The sequence below is a fragment of the Amblyomma mixtum genome, chromosome 10, assembly GCF_055824585.1.
Source record: "Amblyomma mixtum isolate Tamu chromosome 10, ASM5582458v1, whole genome shotgun sequence".
Lineage (NCBI taxonomy): Eukaryota > Metazoa > Arthropoda > Arachnida > Ixodida > Ixodidae > Amblyomma > Amblyomma mixtum.
In genome coordinates this window covers 157,223,839-157,248,619 of record NC_143021.1, presented here as the reverse complement: position 1 = coordinate 157,248,619, position 24,781 = coordinate 157,223,839, and the positions used below count along the sequence as shown (strand labels likewise).

Below are 24,781 nucleotides of genomic sequence, written 5' to 3'. Positions count from 1 at the left end.
TATTCTGTGCATCCCCTGCACTTTCTTCGTAGCACAGTGGACGACCTGCAGCACATAGGCAAGTTTTGTAAATAAGAAATTGTTGCAGACTTGAGTCCGAGAAAACACTGACACCTCCTTATCCATCCAAGTCCGGGTTTGACGTCTCGTGGACATTATCTGTGAATCCCAGTAGGCTCCACTGATGCGAATTCTGTGCAGAGGAACTCCTAGGTACTGGACAGAGCCGCAGTCCCAGCTTATGCCACCAAAATTACTTGGCCTCACACCCCAATGACCCAAGCAAAATCCCTTCGATTTATCCAAATTAAGAGCCGCACCTGATATCTCACAACACTGCTCAGTCAAATTTAATGCCTCAAGTGCACTCTTTTTGACAGAACAAAAGAGGATGACATCATCAGCACAGGCTAAAATCTCAATTTCACATTGTGCCAGGGAGAAACCATTGATAGTTCCGCTGTTAATAATACTGACGCAAGGGGTTCGCCATGGCGGTTCGACGTTTGCCGCTGTATAAAGGCGCGTCTAGTGAATGAGGAGTTGTCCTAGAAACGTGCATGAGTAATTATGAGCCTATAAGTTACAGATGCTGCAATTTACCGAGTACAAAAGTGCGTTTCCGGTCAATTTACTTTTTGCTTGGTGTGCCGTAGCGCCATCATGCAGCACCCACTGAAAACCGCTCTCACAATGTACGTCGCTGGTTCAGCCGATGGCGCCATGATGCAAGCACGAATGCTTTCGCATTAACGCACGTAAGTTGTCTTAAGTGTCTCTTTGAATTTTCTTTTTTTCTTGAGAAGCAAGGAAAGCAGCAAGAAAAGCTAATAAACACGCACAGTCGGCAGTAAAACTTTACAGGACCTGTGTGCTCGCGAACAGCTGTACTGTACCGCAACCGCAGGACTCATTTGCCTGATATTGATACGAGCGGGTGAAACATGCCCGTTTCCTCATTTATATGGTTCCAGGCACTTCAGAGGATTGAGTTCCGTGATTGCAGCGAAATAATTTTTGTTCCTCACAATTCGGATTCGGCTATGAATAAAAAAACAGATAGTATAGGTGCCCGGACACCAGGGGGTTGATGGGAACAAGGCCGCTCACACGGCTTCCTGAGCGTTCATTCCCCCGTGTTCCACTCAATCCCCCGGTTCTGCCTTGGCAGTCATATCGATTCTGCTAATCTCCTACGCGGATATTACAAACCATTTACGCCTTTGCAGGAAGGTACTCCTGGGACCCGCTAAGGGTCTCGACAGAACCGAGGAGCGCCACCTTAGACGGCTCCAAACCAGGTCTTTCTTAAAGGGAGACTGAAGCACTTTTTCTGAAAATCGGGCTGGCAGCGGCATCCTATAGTTTTTCATGCTGTATACTGGAATATTGCATCCAAATAAGGCAAAAACAAGCGCGAATTGCCTTTTTTAGCCGAAATATGCGGCCTGTGCCGCGGGGCACGCCGCGCGGCGCGCCGCCGCCCGTGATTGGTCAAGAGAGGTCGTGACGTCACTTTGAGGACTGGAGAAGCTGCCGATGCGGATCGGGCGCTGCGTTGAGGGCAGATCGCAGCTTTCCGTGTCGTTGTAAAAGCGAATACGGCGACTATTTTTTTTACGGACCAACCGAAGTAAAGGATACTACAGTTTGCTCATTCCCCGTATCGCCTGAAACCAAAAAAGACACAAGCAAAAAATTCTATGCCTAGCACAAGCATACGCCAGCGTCAAAGACGCGATGCAGATCATGCGTAAAAGGTGCCAGCACAACATCGACTCGTATTCTCGGAAAGGAAGGGGTGCGAACAATACTCAAGTCAATTACCACCACCGGACGCCTCCTGGCTCGCCCGGAAGAGCGTCATCCTAAAGAAAAGGCCCAAAGCACTGTGTAAATCCTGTTCTCAGTACCCGGCGTTGCAGGTTGGGGCAAGAAAGTATTTCAAGTGAACGATGAAGGAGCACAAAGTTGGTGTCAAAATTAGCGAAGCGCAGTGGCCAAGCACTGCGAGGCATGTGACCACAAGATAGTGACGCAATCATGGTGCGCTGGAAACCAAGCCAAATACGCGCACAAATACGCTTCACTCCTGGCGCGTTCAGCAGATGCCAGAAAATATTAATCGCTGCCTCGGAAACGTTTGCCCTTCCTAGATTTGCAGTTTAGGTTCAGTGGAGTAGTTGCCAACTATATGTGTGTTTAAAAGCCAAGCTAGCTGCAACTCGCCCACTGCCACAACTTGATGAAGAAACCGAGTAAGGTTGCGGTGTTTTTTTTGCAAAAACTCGGATGGCATTCATTTCTCTCATAAATTTGCATCCGAAATCAACGTTGAACGCTTTCATATTAATTGCTTAGCTAGGATTAAACGAGATGCCGCATACTAAGAGCTTCGATGCTTGCTTGCTTTGCTTTATTGTGCTTTGCTCTGCTTGCTTGCTTGCTTGCTTGGACACGTCGAACCTAGTATAAAATCACTAACCGAGCCTTGCTGAGCACGTCTCAGGTGGTCTGGCCGCACCTAAGCTGAGGAGAGCGACACATGCTTAAGCCTCTATCAGGTTTCTTCAGGGGCTAAGTGAGCATGTTTCTACTTTTAAAAGAGCCGGTTCTTCGGAATGGTGACACGCCTCTTATGCGCGAGGAAATCGATGGAACTGTGTCATGGTTCAGCCGCGCCTTTTCGACAGAAATCTCCAGAGATCACACTAGGACAAGCTCTGCCTGTAGCCGTTCTTACGAAAGTGTTTCGAGCAGAGTAAGCTTGCTTTAGTCGGCTTGAATTCTTCGTCACAGCAGCGAGCGGTTGTGCTGCGAGCTTGTGGTATTGCGGAAAATAGTGGAAGACGACACAGTCGCGGCCGTAGTTGTTCGCGGACACGAACGCAGAGTAGTGCCTGTTGAATCTGATTCTCAAGATCGGCTGACACGTTTTGTACGTCGCAACGCACGCAGTACGAGGAACAACGCATGCAGCACGAGAAACAACGCGCGCTGAAAGCGCGCTCGGGTGCGCCGAAGCATCCCCGGCTCCTCAACATGACGTCACGCTGGCCGACATGGACGAGGTTTCCCTCTCCGCTGTTCCCCTCTCCTGCGCTCGCGCGGGGCGCGGGAAATTTGAACATCGCGTTTTTAATTGGTAATTGCGCCACTGTTTTAGCCAAAATCGAAAAAATAATTTCACAGACGTGATCAGCAATGACACTACTTCAAAACCCTAGAAGGTTAGCTGATTCGAAAACGGCCTCAGTATCCCTTTAAATCCCGGCGTACTAAAACACCTGGAATCGACATTCACGGGCAGGTGCAAATTCTACGGTCAGTATGCTGACCTATACCACTTGGTGTGGGCCTGCCAGTACAACACAAATATAGCCGTTTTAAGTCAGCCAAATAGGGAGGGCTGGGAGGCGGCCCTGTCCAGCTCGGACGTGGACGCCCAGCGGGCCCTGGTCTAAAAAGCATGGGCACCGGCGGCGGCCGAAGGCGTCCCGGAATAGGGACTGCCACCCACCTCAATGACCATCCACGCCTCCCTTTCCCAATTCAGCACAGTATTGCAATAAATGTTTTCTCCTTCTCACACTCGCCGCTTGCACACTTTGCTGCAGTTTGTTCGTGTACTCCGCCGCCGCGGTGGCTCAGTGTTTATGGTGCTCGGCTGCTGACCCGAAAGTCAATTTCAATTTTTTTTCCCATGCACACATGGTGAGGGCCGAGGGAAAAAAGCCAGAAATTGTGGCTTGACGTGCCCCTCGACCCCCACATTGCAGGGCAGCAGGTAACATATAAATGTTTTACCCAAGTAGCATCTCAAAATGCAAACAATAGTTATCAAAAATGGTTTTGCGTATTATTAGAAAAATGACAAGGAATGAAGTGTACAACAAAAAATGGTAACAGAAAAAGGAAACAGAAAAATACGTCATCGAACAGCAGAAATTCGGTTACTCAAATCAGGTCAACACTATACGGAAACGAAAGAGATAAAGAAGCAGTGAAGAGATAAAGAAGCAATGAATCTATAAAGTAGCACATACATCGTGTACAACTTGGCGGCATGCGCGTGTTCGATCCCGGCCACGGCTGTCAAGTTTTGATGGAGGCGAAATTCTAGAGGCCCGTGTACTTTGCGATGTCGGTGCACGTTAAAGAACCCGGGGTGGTCGGAATTTCCGGAGTCCTTCACTACGGCGTCTCTTATGTCCTCAGTCGCTTTGGAACATTAAACCACATAAATCGTGCTCATGTACTCTCTATTTCGTATTGAGAGCACTCGCGGTGATGGCTAGTTCAGATTTCAACCATGACCTTGAAGCTTGGTTCCCTGAAATGAACTAGTGATTACATTAACTGTCACACATTTTTTTTTTGTTTTGCATCACGACTAAAGAACTTACCACAGGCGACTGTACGAAATACAGGGTGTTTCACCTAAGACTTTCTGCAATTTTTAAAAATAAGCTATTTAAATTAGATGCCCGCTTTTTCTGGCATTGCATTGTCACTGGTGTAGTACATCATAATGCAGCTAAGACGTGCTAACTAGTATGTTTGTTAACCAATATTTAATAGTTAACTTTTAAACTATTACCCTTGGGCTCCATAATTATTAAGAGGCATGTAGCCCACCGTAAGTAATGTCCATATCCGTTTTTAGAATTTCGAGAACGCGATTATTCTCGGCGCTGTGGCCCAACAAATTTTGGCTATTTCGACGAGTTAGGTTCACTGGAGAGGTTGCTTTGCCTGCAAGCTTCTCAAACCGCATGTATTTTGGCGCGATGTAGGCGAAATTTGTTGGGCCACAGCGCCGAGGATAATGGCGTTCACGAAATTCTAAAAACGTATATGGACATTACTTACGGTGGGCTACATGCCTTCGAATAATTAAGGAGCCCAAGGGTAATAGTTTAAAAGTTAACTATTAAATATTGGTTAACAAGCCTGCTAGTTAGCACGTCTTAGCTGCATTATGATGTACTACACAACTGAAAATGCTATGCCAGAAAAAGCGCACATCTAATTCAAATAGCTTATTTTTAAAAATTGCAGAAAATCTTAGGTGAAACACCCTGTATAAATTCTGGTGCTGTGTGTAAGCTACGAGTGAAAGGGAGATCCTTTTAAACATTTGCCCTCCTCCGCGTCATTGACAAATTTAGACCGGTTGTTCAAGTTAAAATTGAAAGCGGTCTTAGCGTTGGGCAGTGTGCCGCAGTTGGAGCGGTCAAGTTCATGAAGTTCGGGACGGGAAAGAGGGAAATTGCTAGGAGAGAACTGCATAGTGGCTTGAGGGCAGAGGCAACTTTCACATTTACCTTTGGCATCAAAAGGAAACCCGAAATGCAGAAGCTGTGACAAAAAATGCCTTCACAACTGGCCTCCGTGTCCGCTCCCCTTTTCGGGTGTATTCTCCCCATTCCCAACCCAACCCAGGAGGACTGGGAGGCGACTCTGCTCGGCTGCTAGCTACGACTTACAGGCCCAACAAGCCTTAGTCGGGCGCCCCCGGGCGGCGGCTACCGCCACTGGGGTCCCATACCAGGGACCTCCGCCTAGTGCTTGTAAGGATCAGTCCTTTAAGGGCTGATCCAAACATACCTCCTGTCCCTTTTTAATAAATGTTTTTACCACCACCACCACCCCCTTTTCGGGTACTTGCAGGTGAGAACAGAGTCCAGAAATGACTGCGTCTGCCACCCCAACCGAAGCTCACCCCGTAAAACCTTTCAAAAGCTCCGTCCGGGCTGCCGACGTGGACTCTTTGTGGGGCATGGCTGTCATGGTGACGCTGACAGCGCTCCTCTCCACCGTCGTCATTACCAACGCGCCCTTCTTCTACGTGCGGTTTCTGAACGAATACGGCGCCACCCACGAGACTGCCTCGTGGCCGCTCACCATCGTGGCTGTGGTCTCGCACTTGGCCGGTATGGTTTTGTTTACATTCTCTTTTTTTTTGCTTCTGTGCAAGAGGATTGCCATCATCACGGCTTACACTTTATCTGTACTTCAGCCACGGCTTAGGTGTTTCGAAGCGCGATAATATACATCGAAAGTGCGGAAAGTGTTGGCGGCGATTCGAGCCGTCGAGAAAGCAAAACGCACATTCCAAATAACCTTGGATCTTTCCAAGGCTGACTTGAATTTGGAAGAATAAATGCCCTTACCTCTGTCCCCAACTTCGATGTAGTTAAAGTTGCGGCTTACTTTATATGCGTGTTGCAATGTCTAAAAAAATCGGAAGACGTGTAGGCCCATGTAATTAGCGCCCTCTTAGGAAAAGCGGAGGCAGCGACGGCAGTTCATCATCATAATCAGCCTGACCACGTTCACTGCAAGGCAAAGGCCTCTCCCACGTCTCTCCAATTAACCGTGACTCGGCCAGCTGCGACCACCGTATCCCCCGCAAACTTCTTAATCTCATCCGCCCACCTATCTCCCGCTACCTGCTATGCTTGCTTCCTATTGGAATGCACTCCGTTACTCTTAAGGACGAGCGGTTATCTTGCCGAGAAGGGAATAAGTATTCTGGTGCAGGGAGCGAAGCGGGCGATAGTGACCGCCCGCTCTCACCGCCTCCGGTGGCAGGCGCCGGGGTATGGCTTTACCTGGAGAATTCGGCGAGCCCTGGAAACCTCGCAGCGCACTGCCACCGTTCTCGTCGTGGGCGAAAGCTCGCTACGGAAGTCGCGCTCCTACCTCAGCCAGTAAGTCGGGAGCCCTTCTTAAGTAGCCTATTCCTTCCGAAGAATGCCTTGCTGTGGTTTGGTCTAGCTAGGTGCCCCACTTTATGTATTATTTGCGTTTTGCCGTTCCCGCTTTGTTCCCTAGAACACGGATCCATCCGCGGTTAGCTGGCGAAGACGCCACATCCGCAGCTACCGCTCGCTTCCCTGCCTAGAACCAGAAAACGAGAGAGCGCATGTGGTCACTACCGCTCATGTCGCTGGCCGCATCCAGAATACCTCGTCTCTGCGCTGGAAACCGCGTATACATCTAGGTAGCACTCCCGTCGCTGCTTCCCCTTTCCCCATGAGGGGCTAATTATGCCGTCGCCCAGCCAGCGTTGTCCCTACGCGTGATGTTCGGACGCACAGAGACGGAAGCGGAAACATGTTTTTGCGCAAGAAATATAATGTATACATATCGAAGAGTGATCAGAAAAAGTTTGTCAAAAATTCAGGGGGGCACATTTTTGACCTAAAGTGCGGTGAAGCGAAAGCCTTAAGCGCGGTGTTGCTGCTTGTGTCACTGATGTGTGGTTAAGCCTCCAGGGGTGGAACACGACAGCGTCTTGAAACACTGCCAGGGAGCCCACTGAACGCACCCGCCCGTTCGGCTGTACACATTGGTCGTCGGTAAATTGGTTTTTGAGGAAAGGAAATGTATCTGTCTCGCATAGCTCGGTGTACATCTGAACCTCGCCGTAAGGGAAGGGAGGAAGATGGGAGTGAACGAAGACACCGTATTCACTAGACGCGCCTTTCTTCATTCCAAACCATCGAGCTGGCATGGCGGAGTGGTTAGCATGCTCGTCTCGCACTCCGAAGACCCTTGTTCGATTCCCTAACTCGACCAATTTCCCACTCGATTTTATTTATTTATCTGGTTAATTAAGGAATTAACTAAACTCAGTCCCACTTCCTTAACGCATAACTATACCATCCCTTTAATTGGTTGCATGGTTACTATTGATTGTAAAACATTTTATTCGCCGGAAAGAGCTACAATCGGCCTCGTTTGAAATTCGCGCACTGTGACGTCACGACCATTTCGACCAATTGAAAAGCATGACATTTCTGTCGACAACTCCTGCTTACAACGATGAGGCATTAAAGGCTTCCGCCTTAAAAGTTGGTTGGTTGGTTTATGGGGCTTAACGTCCCAAAGCGACTAAGGCTATGAGAGACGCCGTAGTGGAGGGCTCCGGAAATTTCGACCACCTGGGGTTCTTTAACGTGCACTGACATCTCACAGTACACGGGCCTCGAATTTCTCCTCAAAAGAAATTCAACCGCCGCGGCCGGGATCGAACCCGCGTCTTTCGGGTCAGCAGCCGAGCACCATAACCACTGAGCCACCGCGGCGGCTCCTTAAAAAAAAAAGTCCTACCTACAGCACACAGGGGAACAGAAAGTTCAGTGTGAAGGACAGGACATAACGCACATCAAATTTTTAAGGGGTTAAAGTATCCATTTTTATTCTGTCATAATATACTCTAGAGTTTCAATTCAGCCATAGTTTTCACAATGTGAATTGTTCGCTTGTCTTGAGCAGTACGCGGCGTGAACGGAGATAATGGTTGAGCGGACATAATGGTAGACTGATTGAAGACTGAAGATGAGCTAGTTAATATGGAAGTCTAGGTTTATTTTGGGGCCAACAAGTGTAATGTAGAAATGCATAATTATGAGATGGTGACCTCCGTAGTGATCCCTATGTTCAGAAGCAATTCTATTTTTTCCATTGAGGAGACGCCTGATTTTGTAAAAAAAAGACATTCTGAAGTTTCTGGACCGGGGACATTTGAGGTAACAGTAGCTTGTTTAGGGCTAGTCGGTAACAGTAACAGTTCTTCGAAAACATAGCGCGAAAAGGACACGGACGACACAGAACTGGACGGGAAAGGCGCTAACTTTCTCTTAATTACGCAAACATTTTCTAATTTTTTCGTAATTTTTTCTTATTTGATTAGTTTCCACACACTGTACTCTTGACTGGGCTCTTCTTTGCGCATGCTCATAGCTTGATAGGGGTGATCGGCTCCTATATGTTAGACGTGGTGGCTTTTCGGAAATAAAGTTGCAAGTTAGCGTCTGTCCCGTCCACTTCTGTGTCGTCCGTGTCCTTTGTGCGCTATGTTTTCGAAGGACTTTTGAGGACCGCTTCATTCGCCTTTTCGTCTCCAAAAACGTCACAGTAAACCTGGATTCTTTAAAATAGTACAGAGTGGCTTGCGTCTACGGCCTGGCGATGTGATTAAATGTCTCATGAGGCTGGTTGGCGATAAGTTCTCTAAACATGCTTGACAGGTTTTTTAGAGCTGCTTTACAGGCTAAGTGTCACCCATCGCCGAGCTGTTCGGCGCAGGGTGTAGGAAACAGCTTCTATAATGCCGAGCAGCTCTGCCGATTCGAGGGCGTCGCCTTCTCAGGGCGACTGAGAGTATGTGCCCTGTGGAGAGCGCATACAAATCACAGGAGAAACTCTCCTTAAATGTGGAGCCGTCGGTGAGGATTTAGGTCTTTTCTTAGCATTGGAAAATACATTTGGCATTGTACTGGTTTGAATTTGTTGAGACATTCAAGAAAACTTAATGTACAGCCCTTGTGAAATCTAGAGTTAATCACAGGTTAGGCTGATGCAAGTAAACCGTATGATGCAGAGATAAAGATCCCAAGAGCACGAGTTAGCTTTCACGGGTTTGAATTTGTTGAGACAGTGAAGGAAACCGAATGTACAGCCCATGTGAAATCTAGAGTTAATCACAGGTTAGGCTGATACAAGTAAACCGTATGATGCAGAGATAAAGATCCCAAGAGCACGAGTTAGCTTTCACGGGTTTGAATTTGTTGAGACAGTGAAGGAAACCGAATGTACAGCCCATGTGAAATCTAGAGTTAATCACAGGTTAGGCTGATACAAGTAAACCGTATGATGCAGAGATAAAGATCCCAAGAGCACGAGTTAGTAGCTTTCACGGGCAATATAATATACAATAACGCGCTGATGGCGTTCTGAGGCGTCCGTCTAGCAATATAGCGGGCTCTGCTGACATGTGTACGAATCCTGGTCGGAGCGCCTAGAAACTTCCTTCATGGTATTGACTACCCTTTGGACGGAAATTCGCGTCGGTTTAGGCTAAGGCTTGGTCTCCATTTTCGCCCTCCTTTAGATAAAACGTTCCACTGAAATTGCCACAAGTGGGAGCTAGAAGCTTTCACGCTTTATATAGTTTGTGAGCAGCTGCGCACGTCCTTGAATAGCAGTACTCTATGAAGGGCAAGGTAGGAGAAAAAAAAAAATCTTGCTCTCTATGCCTAAAAAAACTTTGACATCAGCTGAGAGATAAGGTAGCGTAAGGTAGAGTAGAAATTGGATCATCACCTGCTCTTTGAACTTTACGCATTCGTCTCAACGAGCATGCGATGAAGCAATCCTTGCCCTACCCTACGCTTAACAGGTGGCAGGGCAATGACAATAATGCAGGCGCTGGCTGAGCAGCTCGATGTAAACAGCATTTCGCGTTCAGTGCATAAAGAAGTGAATAACACCATCTGCCGGGCTAGTTGGTTGCGATCCATATGTATCAGCAGCGCTAACACACAGGAAGAACGCGAAGGTGGTACAAAGCGCTGTACCATCTTCTCCTGCTTCTTCCTGTGTTGTGCTCGCGCTGCTGATACATATGGAAAGAAGTGGCCGCTGCGGTTCACGGCATAGGCACGCATACCACGGGCAACCATAAGTCGATGCGCCAGGAGTTTTCCGGTGCTCTCGCGCTCGTCGACACCGGCGTTGGCGGATGATCTTCCTCGCTCTGATTAGTTTTGTTGCGAGCTGCAACATTACCTTTCACACCGCACGTGAAGGATCGACGCTTCTTCGCCGACGCCTGCGACCTTGTTGCTGCCCTACCACTTGGCAAGTACGCTGCACTTCAGTGCATATTGAAAAATAGAAGAATGTTTGGCATTGTGCTGTAGTCACCAGTTGCGACACCTACAAGCTGAGTTTAAAGCTTTTATTAGACTTCCAGCAAAGCAGTTATGATAAGGAGAAAGATTATCAGCCCATTAACACCATCTAGATGACATCTCTGACTATCTTCAAACCTTTATATTTTCAGAACGTGATAATTGCACTTGCATGAACAAATTATATTGTTTCTCTAGGCGACGGCCGAAAGACCCCCTTTCTTTTCTTCCGGTGACCTGCTCCTGTTTTGCTTTAACTATCGGCTCACGCATTGTACCACCCAAAGCTGAATTATTTGAAAACAGTGGGCCTATTGTAGTGCTGACTGTTGCTCGTATATCGTATGTCTAAACATTCTTTCCCCGCAGGAGTACCAGTTTACCTGCTTCAACGCCGCACCTCTGTCTACCGAATAAATTTCGTCGGCAGCATTTTAACATGGATGGGCGTCATAGCAAGTGCATTTGCAACAGAAATTGCATGGCTGACTTTTTCACTTGGTGTGATTTACGGTAAAGACATTGTGAGTTTGTCTTTTTTTCCGTCAAGTGTGAATTAAACGGCCCGTCACTCTTTAACATAGGGATAAAGGAGTTGACCAGTTGGGCTTTGCTCTCAAGGAAAAGAAGACAATGTTTTAATCGCAGAAAAATACATTGTGAAACTGTTCTTAAGGGGTTAGTTGGTTAGTTATAGATTAGATTGCAACGGCGCGTCAAACCAGCCATTATGAGCTCTCAGACTCGTTTTGTGAGGCTTCGGACCCTTGCTTCCTGAATATTTTGCAGTTATAACTCTTCCGTGATGTGAGGCAGCTGTCCCTTGTCCACAAAAACTTACTTAGGCCACAGGATCTCAAATCACACCGTTTCGAGAGCGGGCTGATCGGCGTGGCCCATCTGGCCATTGCTTTGTTGGCGCGTATTCTAATATGTAAGAAGGGGAAGAAGTTTTTGTGCGATGGCGAATATCAACGAAGACAACGCCATCACGAGCGCAATGAAAAATCTCTTAAATATATTTACTATGAAGTTCACGTTTTTGCGCTGAAGTACAGGTACATATTTTTAAATACACGGTCACAAAATGTTCTCTGTTCAGGTACGTAAAAGCAGCGCTAAATTTTACACAAACCAGACAGAAAGACGGACAGGACAGCGCCCGTCCTTTCCGTTTTTCTGTGTGATTTGTTTAAAATTTATTGCTCTATTTATTTTCCTGAACACAATGTCACGCCAACTAGGCCAGCAAAAGGTACTGTTTCACAAAATGTGCTTCCCAGGTTATGCATCAGGAGGCACAATAGTAGGTACTGAAACCGAGAAATATTTAGCAAATATATGACCTCTACACCTTTTCTCTCAATAATCTTCACTCTATCCTCCTCGCATAAAATATATGTAGAAGCTTACTATAGTGATAGAACATCGTTTTGATAAATTTGGGAAAAATGCATGTATTTCAATTATTACCGTGTTTATTCAGTGCGAACTGAACAACCTGGTTATTTAACGTACTTCATGTACCATTGAAGACAACAGTCGCCAGAATGCGCCAACGGCAACCGACGCGTAAGTTGTGTTATCAGCCGATTAAGAGAGACCACACCTGTTAAGGCTGAAGTGGGAGTTGCCTTCTCTAATGAGCACTAGTAAAATGAGACGGTCGTTGCAAAAAATAGAACTGTACGCATTAATTGCCTTTTGCACATTATGGAGATATTTGCTCCATGGGATACGTTTATGCTTCGAGAAAAAGATCGGGACAAAATGATGAGTCTTCAACATAACTTGAAACCGCTTCATAAAATGGTCGTCTATCAATTTTTCGCCGATTTTTTCCTTAATTTGCTCCGCGGCCCCGCAGAAATGTGGGGCTAGCTTTCGAAGCAAGGCAGAAAAGAGCGGAGTTTAATTGCCAAAGGGTGGAAAACTGGGCGAGTTGATACGGATTCGTAATAACGAGGCACCACAAGGATGGAGACGTAGAAAGACACAACAGATGCACACTATCAACTGACAAAAATTGATTGGGACACGCAATATATACAAAACAGAAAACAAAACAAAACAGCAGGAAAGCACATGGCATGCGCAGTCCAGATCATGATTACAACATTCAGCCACAAAAAAGAGCACGTGAAGCAACACCGCGATTCAAACCGTATCACAAGGATAGGAAATTATCAAGATACTCAAACTCTAAATCAAGTAACAGCATAAAAGGCGCACTCAGACATGTATCCGCTGCCTTTCTTATTCTAGAAGCCTCCATGATCTCCCGTGGTGTCTTGTCTCTATGTCTCCACAGAACGTGCGTTTCTTCCAGCAGGGGAGAGAACTTGTGGCTCTTAACGTGCATGGTCAAATTTGTCCCTGAACCTCCATAGAATGACCTAGCTTGTTCATGATGGCACACCTTTAGACAGCGCCCTGTCTGAGGGGTATAATGCAGGCCACAAGACCGAGGAATAGTGTAAACCACCACGAAAGCACAATCTACTAACGGATCGGAGTGACTCACACCACACCCGTTCTTCCTCTCATGCTGTGGGTCATATCTCTCAATGGCAGCACAGATTCCTCCTTTTTTTCGCCGGAAACACCATGACCATGTCATAATGCCGAGCCACCTTCTTAAGACTGAGAGAGACACCGTGAATGTACGGGATATTGGAAAACTTTTTCCTTTCCTGGCCTCTTTTCTTTAGTGCCCTTGCCGACGTTAGCCTTAGGTTCTTGAGCAAGGTGTGTTGCTGGGCGAGTTGGTTGGGGTCCATCTTGAGAAAAACAGCGCTTGCAGCGATTGCAGTGCTTGCTTAAAAATCGGTTACAGGAGTATAAAGCTAATGCTGAGCATAAAAGGTCCGGTAATTTGGCCATCCACTGACGTGATTGCAGTCCTTGCCGACGCATCTCCCCGACTTTCAAGGAAACAGATATTCTGGCGAAAAACTTCAATTAACTGACCCGAGAAATCATTGAAGCAGCCACTATTATTAAGCTAAAAAATGAGTGCGTTAGCACACCGCCAGTTGCGCTGTTAGACAAAGAGTGTTCATTCCTCTCTACTTCGATTTGATTCAGTGCATCCTTTTGTTTTTTTCCCGTGATGTTTTGTTGGCGCCCACTTTTTACGATGTTTTCCATCTTAAACTTTTCTGTAAAAACTTCTCTGTTATCTCACCTTAGGTTTTATCGCCCACACGTTTGTACGATTCATTGTTTGTTTTTAGAGATCTGTTGTCTGTTCAATTTCATTTTTAGTGACCACCTTTCCTGCTTGTTGTTATTCTCATCGGCTTCTCAGGTTCTTGCTTTTATCTGTTTTAACGCTTTTAATTCCGTCATCTTTTAGCCGTGCCGATTTTTTACATATTCCGCAGGCTTTTCCTACACCTTTAATGCTTCAGTCTGTTCAGTTTTTAGTGCCTTCATCTTTGTCACCTTTCATCGTCATTCGTTTAGCCGTGTTGGTTGTTGGCTTCTTCGGGATCTTTTTAGAACTTTTTGGAATTGTTTCTTTACGCTCCCTGCCTTTGTTTCCCCCGGTTTTTTTTTCTTGTCTCGCTTGTTTTGGCTGCGTTATTGGTTATCAGTTACGATAAGAATTAGTTGGTCTATGTGTTGACTCTTTCCGTGCTACCACTTTGCTGATCTTTGTGCGTGCGCATCATTCCCTCCAGTTCTGTATAAAAGGCGCGGATCGCATCCCTTCCGAAATAAAAGTTGTTAGTCAGCGCAGTTGTGTGTCCTTCTTGTTCTGGTCCTTTGTCTGCAAGCGCTGTTTTTCTCAAGATGTATCCTTAGGTTCCGTCCCTTTAAAACCCTCTGCACCGCCGCTGTTGACAGAGAGTCTGGAAACCCCGCATTTTTAATCCTGACCACCTGTTCGGCAAAAGCCTAACAAGCGAAAGTCTAATAAGCCGTTGTTACATTTTTCTTCGAGCCATACGAGGCTGATTATGAATGCCATTGCATCAAATGTACTGAATTCGGCACTAACCAAGTCCTGTTCTCATCAGACTGACAAGCTTTCGCCGAACAGGTGGTCAGGCTTAAAAATGCGTGGTTCCCAGACTCTGTGTTGACAACGGTGGCGCAGAGGATTCTAACGGGACAGAAGCTAAGCCCAACGTCGACAAGTGCACTAAAAGAAAGGGGCCAGAAAGGAAAACGTTTCCCAATATCTCGTACATTCACGCTCCCTCAGTCTTAACAAGGTGGCTCGCCATTACGACGTGAACGTGGTGTTCTTGGCAAAAAACAAACTCGGCCGAATTGTGCTGCCATTGAGTTATATGACACGCCGCATGAGAGTAAGAACGGGTGTGGTGTGAATCACTGCGACCCGTTAGTAGATTGTGCTTGCGGGGTGGTTTACACTATTCCTTCAACCTGCGGCCTGCATTACACCGGTCAGACAGGGCGCTGTCTAAACGGGCGCCTTCGTGAACATGCTAGTCACTTGATGGCCGTTCAGGGACCCCCTGCTCGAAGAAACGCACGTTCTGTGGAGACGTAGAGACAAGACAGCACGGAAGATCATGGAGGCTTTTAGAATAATAAATGCAGCCGATACATGTCTGAGTGCGCCGTAGCTGCTCTTAGTTGGTTGAGGCCGCCGCGGTGGCTCAGTGGTTATGGTGCTCGGCTGCTGACCCGAAAGACGCGGGTTCGATCCCGGCCGCGGCGGTTGAATTTCTTTGGAGGAGAAATTCTAGAGGCCCGTGTACTGTGCGATGTCACTGCACGTTAAAGAACCCCAGGTGGTCGAAATTTCCGGAGCCCTCCACTACGGAATCCCTCATAGCCTTAGTCGCTTTGGGACGTTAAACCCCATAAACCTTAGTTGGTTTAGAGTTTGAGTATCTTTAGATTGCACTATCTTTGTGACACTGTTTGAATCTCGGTGTTCTTTCACGTGCTCTTTTTTCTGGCGGTATGTTGTAATCATTAACTGGACTGCGCCGGTCATGCGCTTTTCTGCTCTTTTGTTTTGTTTTTTCGTTTTATATATCCTGCGTGCCCCAATAAATTTTTGTCTTTTGATAGTGACCACCTGTTCTGCCTTTCTACGTCTCCGTCCTAGTCTTTGGGGTGCCTCGTTAACACGGATTTTAATTCCCAGCTTTAGCAGGCTTGTGCTTAGAGTTGAGAATGAGGCACGAGACAGAGCGACGGCGTCAGTTCTACAGCTACAAATATATTTAGGCGAAAGCCTTTAACGGCTCATACTCGCGGTCATGACTCTGTCCGTCAGTCCATCCACTACATTTGAAGTGAAAGTCATAATTAGTCATTACTAGTCACAAGTCATGACTAACTAGTCATTAACCAGAAAAAAAATCCTAAAATCTTGTGCAAGGCGAGAATCGAATCATCATTTTTCGTTCCTTACCCGAGCGTGCTAACCACGTACGATGCTACGCCGACTATTTTTTTTTATTGCATGAAAATATCGCCGAAAAGAACAATCTAATCATGCTCAGGCCCCAAAACACCAGGCCACCATACCCCTGCACAACCCCACCTTCCAAAGCACCTAAAGTCTGGGAGCCACACACATCCATCGAGATAGGGGAGCCAGCTAGGCGCCTCGTGCAGGGCAGCAAATACTCCCCGCACCAAAGCGCATTGTTCATAAAACAAAGATTTCGACGAGCGTAGTGATTCGGCCTGCCAACGCCAACGCCTTGTCTAGCGCAACGGCGCTGGGGAGCGTTGCGGGAAAGGCTTTCTCCTCTTCGCACTTTACATCACCAAGGTGCCCCATCGACATTTTTCTGATAATACAGGCAAGGAAGGTGGCACGCAAAGCACTATATTAAGATAAAAAACAAACAGAAGGCGACTAACAGAGTACAGTGTACATAATATATGTGCGGAATGAAAGCGAACGGCGCAGCGCATCGCTTTAGGGGCAGTTAGCGCTTCCTGGCGAGCAAGGGTTCGAGTCCAACCGATGTGTTGCCTGCCGGTTGCTAGGCGTTTTAATACTCTCTCAGAATGCCACCGAATTTTTTCGTGGACAGGTTTTGATGCCAATAATGAATTATACGCGCCGTATTGTTAAGTGTTGTCTTAGACTAATGCGTTTATTGCACCTTAAAGCTGTAGTGTCTACAGGACAAATGAATACCTTCAATCGCTATTGCAGGTGCCGGCATGGGAGTCGTCATGATATGCCTGTCCATATATACAATGGACTACTTCGACAAGTTCCGGGGCACAGTGAGTGGACTGAAGTACTTTGGCTGGTCTGCTTCCGGCCTGGTGTTCCCCGTAATCCTGGCAACCGTGGTCGACATCTACAGTTTTCGGGGCATGCTCCTACTTCTGGGTGGCCTGATGGCAAACATCACACCAATGATGATTCTCCTCAAGCACCCTCCCGCAACCCTGAGATGCGAGTGCTCGGCGTTGACGAAGCATTTCTCGCCGAAAGGGAGTGACCACGAAAGCATCGTGAACGACAAACGCGGCCCGAGCCTCGGCACATACTGCGCAATACTGCCCTCTGAAGCTGCTGCGGTAAGATCAAGAGAAGGATTTCCTGTCCCTGGGGTCAGCCATTCGACTTTTCCAGCGGAGGGTTCAAGCGTGAAATCAACTTCGCACCGAAGGCTGCCTGGGCAAAATGGAACCGGAACCAACGTTTTTGATCCTGAGCCCGTTCCCCAAGTAAGCGAGCGCTCGTCTAGAAATTATGCGGTTGGCATTCTCAGCGAAAAGGAACGTGATGATGCCTATGAACGTCGTTTGAATTCCGTCGCCCTTAGTAATAGTGAACATTTGTCGCAAGGTCTTGTCAACGAGAACAGCGAGAACAATGAGAACAGTGGCGGTGGAAACAATGCATCAACAAGTCATTCTTCGAGGAGGAAACTGTTCGGTAGCACTTCGTCTGAAGGCTCTCTCCCGGATACGCAGCAGCGAAAGGTCATCGGTGCAGTTCTGCCGCCTGAAATCTGGACTATGCTCCGCACGCCGCCTCTCTATGTACTGGCATTGATATACGTGCTTTTCGACTATTCCTATATCGCACTCACGAGCAACATCGTCGCTTACGCCGTCGACAAGGGTTCCCCGTTACCACAGGCAGACTCGCTCATCATGTACGCCGCAGTGTCAGGCATGGCCGGACGCCTGGTCGTTCCCTTCGCGTCCGACACATTAGCCCTGAGGCGAGATGTCTTCGTGGCCTGCAATCTAATGGTCGTGGCACTTTGCGCGGCTCTTCTGCCCGAGGTGTCAGCGCATGCGCACGTCGCTGTTCTGGTCATCGGAGTCAGCATCGCGTCGGGGAGTGTGCTTGCCATGAAGCCCGTCCTTGTGACAGAATACGTGGGCGTCGAGATGATGACAGCCACGTGGGGCGTCATGGGCGTCCTCATGGTGCCGTTGATGGTCTCCAATCCCTTGATTATAGGTTCGTGCAAAAACTTTCTGTCGCGTTCTTTTTAACATTTGGCTTAAAGTTACAGTGGCTAAACACACCAGTCATTGTCAAATACAAAATGTTTTCAGCCCAAGCCAGAGGAGCAGCTAGAAAAGTCGATCTTAAAGATAACTTTACGCATGATACGCAATAAAACATTACCGAGGCGCAACGCTTGCTAGTGAGCTTCAGCATGAAATTCAAGTGCAGTAATCATATCAGACCGATATCAACTGAAGGGGGGACGCGGCTTTCGACAAAAATGTTTCTATTCATTGACGTATATATATCAAATTTTGTCGTCACATCAAAAACAATTTTATGACTGCTCTGGAAAACAAATAGCTGTTATCTCTGCAGAAAACTGTTTTCTAAGGTATATTTTTCCTCTGACTTTTCTGAGAAGGCTGCAGGTGGCAGAAGGCTGGCTCAATACTCACAGCGCTCCTCTGGAGTGCAACAAAATATTTTTTCCGAAACACAAATTTTTGTTTTCAATTTTTGCGATGCAGTGTCCGCCATGTTTGGAGCGAGTAAAAATTTTCATAAAATAAATTTAAAATTTGTACACTCAGAAACAAAGATTGTTTTGATTTGCATTATGGTCCTAGAGTGTGCAAAAAAAACAGACAAAAAACATTAGGAAAGCCTAGAAACTTTGTATTTTCTAGTGGCATTTGTCGCCTAATACTGGGGGCGAAATGTGGCCCATAATTGGAAACTGGAACGGGAAACGGCAAAGATTGGCTCAAATAAATGAGCAGAAAACCAAATGGACATGCACTAGCCCGACGAAAGAGAAAGTTAATAAATAGTGGCAATAGAATACTGTTACCACTATTTATTAATGCGTAAGAATTAGATGGCTATATCGCGTCATCAAAACTTGTCCTCATGAATGTGTCGTCTAATAAGGATAAATATGCAAAAGTTTGTCTTAGTGCTTGATGGCCTTGCTGGTGGAAAAATTTGGTTCATGAGCTGTAATCAGTCAATTAATTACACGCGAAAATTCCAGCTGGACGTCAAAATACCAATGGACGTCGGTATAGTACATGAACGCTAGGACAGCCACGGACGTCGATATAGTATGTGGACGTTTTGCTTTCGCATTGCTCCAATGCAGGCCGTCGCAGTGATCTCAGATTTTTTACCATTATTTAATTAGTTACCGCCAGTTACCATAGTTGCCCCTCTTTTTAATGGTGACAACTGACCAGGGTGATCAGTAATTATTCATTCATTCATTCATTCATTCATTCATCTTTATTCAACATCTTTAGAGATGTGGAGCACAGACAAAAAGCTTAAGAAGACAGCTTGACGGGGTCTGTGCCCCTTAACAATTCATGTGCGTACATACATGTGTAAATGATAGTTGGCATCGTCACTTGCAAATTTGTAATTCAGAACATAAAGAGTGACGACTGAAAACTAAATAAACAATTTTCTTACTAATAACTGTGGACAAACAATTCACAACGTACTAGTAAAAACATTCTGGATAATGATACAGGAATCATAGAAGAAGAATAAAAAAATGACGCACGATTTGGCGTGGTTATGCCGCATGGAAATTAGGCGAACAAGCTTTTTAGTTTTTGCTCTATCATTAGTCCTTCTCTACATTCATAGATCCCTGGTAGACTCTATATGCCAATCCTGGCACAGAAGTGTAGCCCTTAAGCGATGCGCCACTGCCCTGCGATGGCAGGTGCTGCCACCTTGTGGGGCGCGTGCGACCCGGGCTGCTCTTCCCACTCTCGCAACTCAAGACAAACCCTTAATGGAACTGTCGCCTTTCATGGTGGGCAATTTGCTCACAATCCGGCAGGCATGTTGTGATGACGTCACAAGCTCACGTCACCTAGGTGGCCCGCCTAACGCACAGGAACTCAGCCACTCAACTCTTCAAGGTCCCAGGGGGACCGAATAGACATCGGTGAAATCGGCGAGCGGCGGCTGTAGTGCTTACGCACTCAAATCACCAGAGAAACAACCTAGGAAGCAAGTGGGCAGCTTGGTAACGTGACCCTGTGACGTCATAACAACCTGCCCACACAGAGGGGAAACACAGGCAACAGCTTAGAGCCTGAGCGGAAGCTCTAGTGCTAGCTCAGGACGAACTGAAGAGCTAGTTGGTTACACATCTCAAAATTTTCGAGCGCACGAGAACGAAACGAAGACTCACAGAAAGGATACACACCACAAAGCGCCGTACTTCAACTGATTTATTTGCTTGCGATGCGCCCACATTTATACAATGCATCACTCGCACTCGCGGAAAAAGTACAAATATCATAACAAACATCGCAGTGATACGCCTGGCTACTCCTTGATAGCGGTGGTGGCCGTCGTGCTAAGAACCAGGCCACATCATAAACAAAAAACCTAACATTATCCAGAGCGAGTAAACACGTGTAAGGGCAACTTTTGCAACAACCGTTACTGGGGCATTATGTCTAAGAACTGACGCTCCTTTGTACTCAACTGCACAGAAGGAATGCTGACACAATTATTTTTGAGTTTATAGATTCACTAGCTTCAATAATCTTTCTTGTGGTTTTTTCCCCACACCTGCTGAGAACTGTGGCCTGCTCAAAGATAGACCCGTGCTTCTTCCACAGCTCGCAATCACGGCAGTGTATGCCCAGGTGTCGGGAGGCATTCTTGGCGTTGTTGTCCCAACAATGTCAAGCATATCACAACAACGTCACAACAACAACAGAGAGCAAAACAACAACGTTGTTGTGCAAGAGCAGTGCTAACGCACTAAATCACGGTCGATCCATGCGATTGATGTGGGGGAGAATGGCTAAGCGAGTCCGATTTTCTGAGCGCATCGGCTCGTGGCGCCATCTTTTTGCAGGCATGCAAAATATAGCGCGTGCGCCATAGATTTGTAGCACACTCTGTGCGCAGCTGCGTCTACTAGTGGCACAGCGCGAGTGGCTGGCAGGTTGACACGCGGGGAGGAAGGCTGCTTGTCATGGTTTCCAATTTTACCCGACAGCGCAAGGAGCGCTTTCCGCTGAAAATGCGGTGCCGGCCGGCCGTAGTCCTGCGTCAGTCTGAAAAAAAATCCCAGAATTTTCGAATGCAAGAAGAAATTATGCAAGAAGAAAGCATGATGAATGAGTTAGACAGGCAGGGCAGAACGGTGGCTCTAACAGCCTCGTTAGGGAACAGCAGTTTACAGTTAGTAGCGAGGCCCTGGAAGTGGAAAGGGAATAAATACGTCTACTTAGGGCAGGTAGTGACCACAGATCCTAATCGCGAGACCGAAATAACTAGAAGAATATTAATGGGGCGGAGCGTAATTGGCCGGTTTTTTCAGATCATGAATGACAGTTTACCAGTATCCCTCAAGAGAAAAAGAGAAAACCTTACAACAGCTGTATCTTAAGAGTACTCACCTATTTGGGAGAAACGTGGAGGTTAACGAAAAAGGTTCAGCTTAAGTTAAGCACAACGCCGCGACCTATGGGAAGAAAAATGATAGGTGTAACATTAAGAGACAGGAAAAGGGCAGTTTTGGTCAGCGAACAAACGCAGGTGAATGACATCCCAGTCGAAATCAGAAAGGAATGGGCTTGGGCAGGCCGTGTAATGCGAAGGCAAGAAAACCGATGGCCCTTAAGAGTAACGGAATTGATTCCAAGGGAAGGCAAGCGTAGCAGAGGGCAGCAGATAGGTGGGAGGATGAGATTAATAAGTATACGGGGATGGTGTGCCCGCAACTGGTAAAGCGCAGGGTTAACTGGTGAGACGTGGGAGAGGCCTCTACCTCTTGGACGTTGTCAGGCCGATGACGATTAATTGAATGTGCAGTAGAGAATGGATTAGCATGGCACATATCACAGCAGAAATAAAGAGGAGGAAATTGACTCGGAGAAACTCGCAATGCGGAGCGAATACATGTGTACGTCCTTAGAGGAAGATAACGGGGTCCAGATAGGGAAACGAGGCCTGTGGATGGAAAAGACGTGCGGGATGAGATTAGCGAATTTCATTACATATAGGGGCCGTAATTTCACAGAAGAGACCGGTTATAACTTTGCCTTATTTAAAACCCAGTCTTCAATTATATAAATGCGAATTGCCCTTTATTTTTTATGAAAAACTGAATAAAGGCAATGACGGTTTTGATTTTTTTCTTTGCAGGGTTTTTTCGGGATGGAATGGGCTCCTTCGACAACTTCTACAGGCTGCACAGCGCACTGAACCTTTTGATCGCCTCCATTCTCTTCGCTCTGGCATGCCACAGGAAGATCCGGGAGAACAGGGCCACCACGCTCAATGAATAAATGCTTGCGAATGCGATAACCGTGCCTAGTGAATTATTTTATGGAAGCCATCACGAGATCCGTAGCACCGATGGTCAGGTGACATGTGTTGGAGAGCGATGGATAGAGCGCAAGAACAAGCAAGGGGGCTTTTTGTTGCAAGGGCACTACTGAAAACATTAGTAACTTGTCCTCCTCATCCTCCACGGTTGCAAGTGGCATTGGCCTTCTTTGCCGTTGAAGTGGGCAAGCCTTGCGGAAATAAGGCAGTGCCTCCACTTCTGGCACGCCGCAGCAGTCAAAAGATGCGGGTAGATGGATGTGTTTAAGTTAGCAATGCCTAAAGTCTGGCTCCATCGAAGGGGGGTCTCTAGAAATTCGAGCACAGGTAAAGAGGAAAACGCAGAGGAAGAGAAAGAACGCAACTGGCTGCCTCTTTTACAAATATTTTTATGCAAAGGGGAGAATTTTTTTTTGTTTGGCCGCCGCGCTGGATAAGTGATTTTGGTGCTTGACTGCTGACCCGAACGACGCGGGTTTGATTCCGGCCGTGGCGGTCACATTCCGATAGCGGCCCATGTACGGTGCGATGTCAGTGTACGTCAAAGGGCCCCAGGTGGTCGAAATTATCAGGAGGCCTTCACTACGGCGTCCATCGTAGCCTGAGTCGCTTTGGCACGATAAACCCCAGAAGCCGACCAACTATTTTTAAGTGCGGTAGCAGGCCACAAGCGACCCCCCCCCCCCCCCCCCCCCCCCGCTCTTCCAGTGCCCTCGTTGATGTTGTTGTGTAGCCTTGGAGCTGAGTAGCTGAGTGGACAGCTCTGGACTGACTCTAGGTTAAGGGTATGGGTTTTGTTTTTGTGCGAAAAGCACTACTTTAATAGCAAAGCTATGTCACTCAGGGGATGAACTGCAAAACATGATAAAGGAGTTAGGCAGGCAGAGCACAACAGTGGCTCTAACAGTCCCGGAAGGGAAGCCTCAACCTTAGACCCTTGAGTAGGGAGGGCCAACGGCGGTGGCCTTGTGCAGCTGCTTCGCCAACTCACGAACCAGCCCCCCCCCCCCCCCCCCCCCCCCGAGTGTCGTGCCCCCTTTACTGTGCGTGGCTGCCGGTAGCGGCTGATGATATGATGTTGCAAGTGGTTTTCAGATGCCTTTGAGGTAGTGTTGCCTCAAGTGCTTTTGCACGCCCTACTGGGTGTACCTACATTAAAACCCTATTTTCCCCCCTTCCAGTCTTTGTGTAGTGTTGTAGACTTTTTATTTTTCTCTGTCTTGGGTTTGAGAAAACATGCTAATGATTCTTACTAAAAATCACGTCGAAATTTTGCAAACGCCAGAAATGTTGCGACCACTACTGAAAATAATGGTAAGTAAGAATTAAAGTAAAGTAGTCAGTAAGTTAGTAAGTACAATAAATACTTAATCAAATAAGCAAGTATATAAGTATGTAATTAAGTAAAGTAAGTAAAGTGACTAATTATGAAAGTATGTAAGTAAAGTAAGTAAGTAAAGTAAACAAGTACGTAAAGTAAAAGTGCTTTATTATCCCACTGGCGATGTACATTTGACAACGCCCAGGTTTGAGGAAAAAGCTGCAGAAGCAGCTCGACAAGTCCTGAACATCTCGAAAACAAGAAAGAGGCAGAAGTAGAACATCCACCTCGCGTGCAAGAGGGCTGGTGTTCGAACCCCTGTGCCACGCAAATCTCCTCCGTTTATTTTCTTATTTTTTCTTTTTTAAAACAGGAAACTCCTTGTGGCGATGGAATCGCACAACCAGGCTTGGGGTGCGGCCTGATCTCGGTGACCAGAACCGACAGAGCCGAGAGAGAACAGAACTAGCGGAGCTATCGAAGTTAATAAATAAGCGAAAGGTAGCCGGCATCAGGAAGTTTAAGATGGAAAAAATCGAGCATGCTCTAAAGAGCAGAGGTAGCCTAAAAACAGTGAAGAGAAAACTAGGCACAGGTAAAAACTAGATATATGCGTTAAGAGACAAAGAGGGCAATGTCAATAACAATATGGATAAGATAGCTAAAGTAGCCGAAGAGTTCTACACAAATCTATATAGTAGCGAAAGTAATCATCAAGTTACTGAGGGAGGCAGTCGAGCACAGCAATGGGACATCCCGCCAGTAACGAAGGAGGAAGTAAAGAAAGCCTTAGGAGCAATGCAAAGAGGGAAAACAGCTGGTGAGGATCAGGTAACAGCAGATTTGTTGAAGGACGGAGGAGAGATTGTGCTACAAAAACTAGCCACACTGTATGCAATGCCTTGTGACCTCAAGAGTACCAGAAGCTTGGAAGAACGCTAATATTATTTTAATTCATAAGAAAGG

At 46.8% G+C, this 24,781-nt stretch overlaps 1 protein-coding gene across 1 annotated transcript; it reads left to right on the top strand.

Annotated features, from left to right (window-relative positions):
- Positions 1 to 16,910: 16,910 nt before the first annotated feature.
- LOC149327459 (monocarboxylate transporter 12-like) lies at positions 16,911 to 22,454 on the top strand. Its single transcript, XM_089564887.1, has 3 exons — positions 16,911 to 17,240; positions 17,640 to 18,138; positions 22,312 to 22,454. Exons 1-3 carry the CDS (start codon positions 16,911 to 16,913, stop codon positions 22,452 to 22,454), a joined length of 972 nt encoding a protein of 323 aa, XP_089421013.1.
- Positions 22,455 to 24,781: the final 2,327 nt, after the last annotated feature.

Excerpts from the sequence above, each read along its gene's own strand:
- LOC149327459 (XM_089564887.1), top strand. The coding sequence starts at position 16,911 with ATGGACTACTTCGACAAGTTCCGGGGCACAGTGAGTGGACTGAAGTAC. Across the intron at positions 17,241-17,639 it reads TGCCCTCTGAAGCTGCTGCG|CAGCGAAAGGTCATCGGTGC; the intron begins GTAAGATCAAGA and ends CCGGATACGCAG. Across the intron at positions 18,139-22,311 it reads CTCCAATCCCTTGATTATAG|GGTTTTTTCGGGATGGAATG; the intron begins GTTCGTGCAAAA and ends TTTTCTTTGCAG.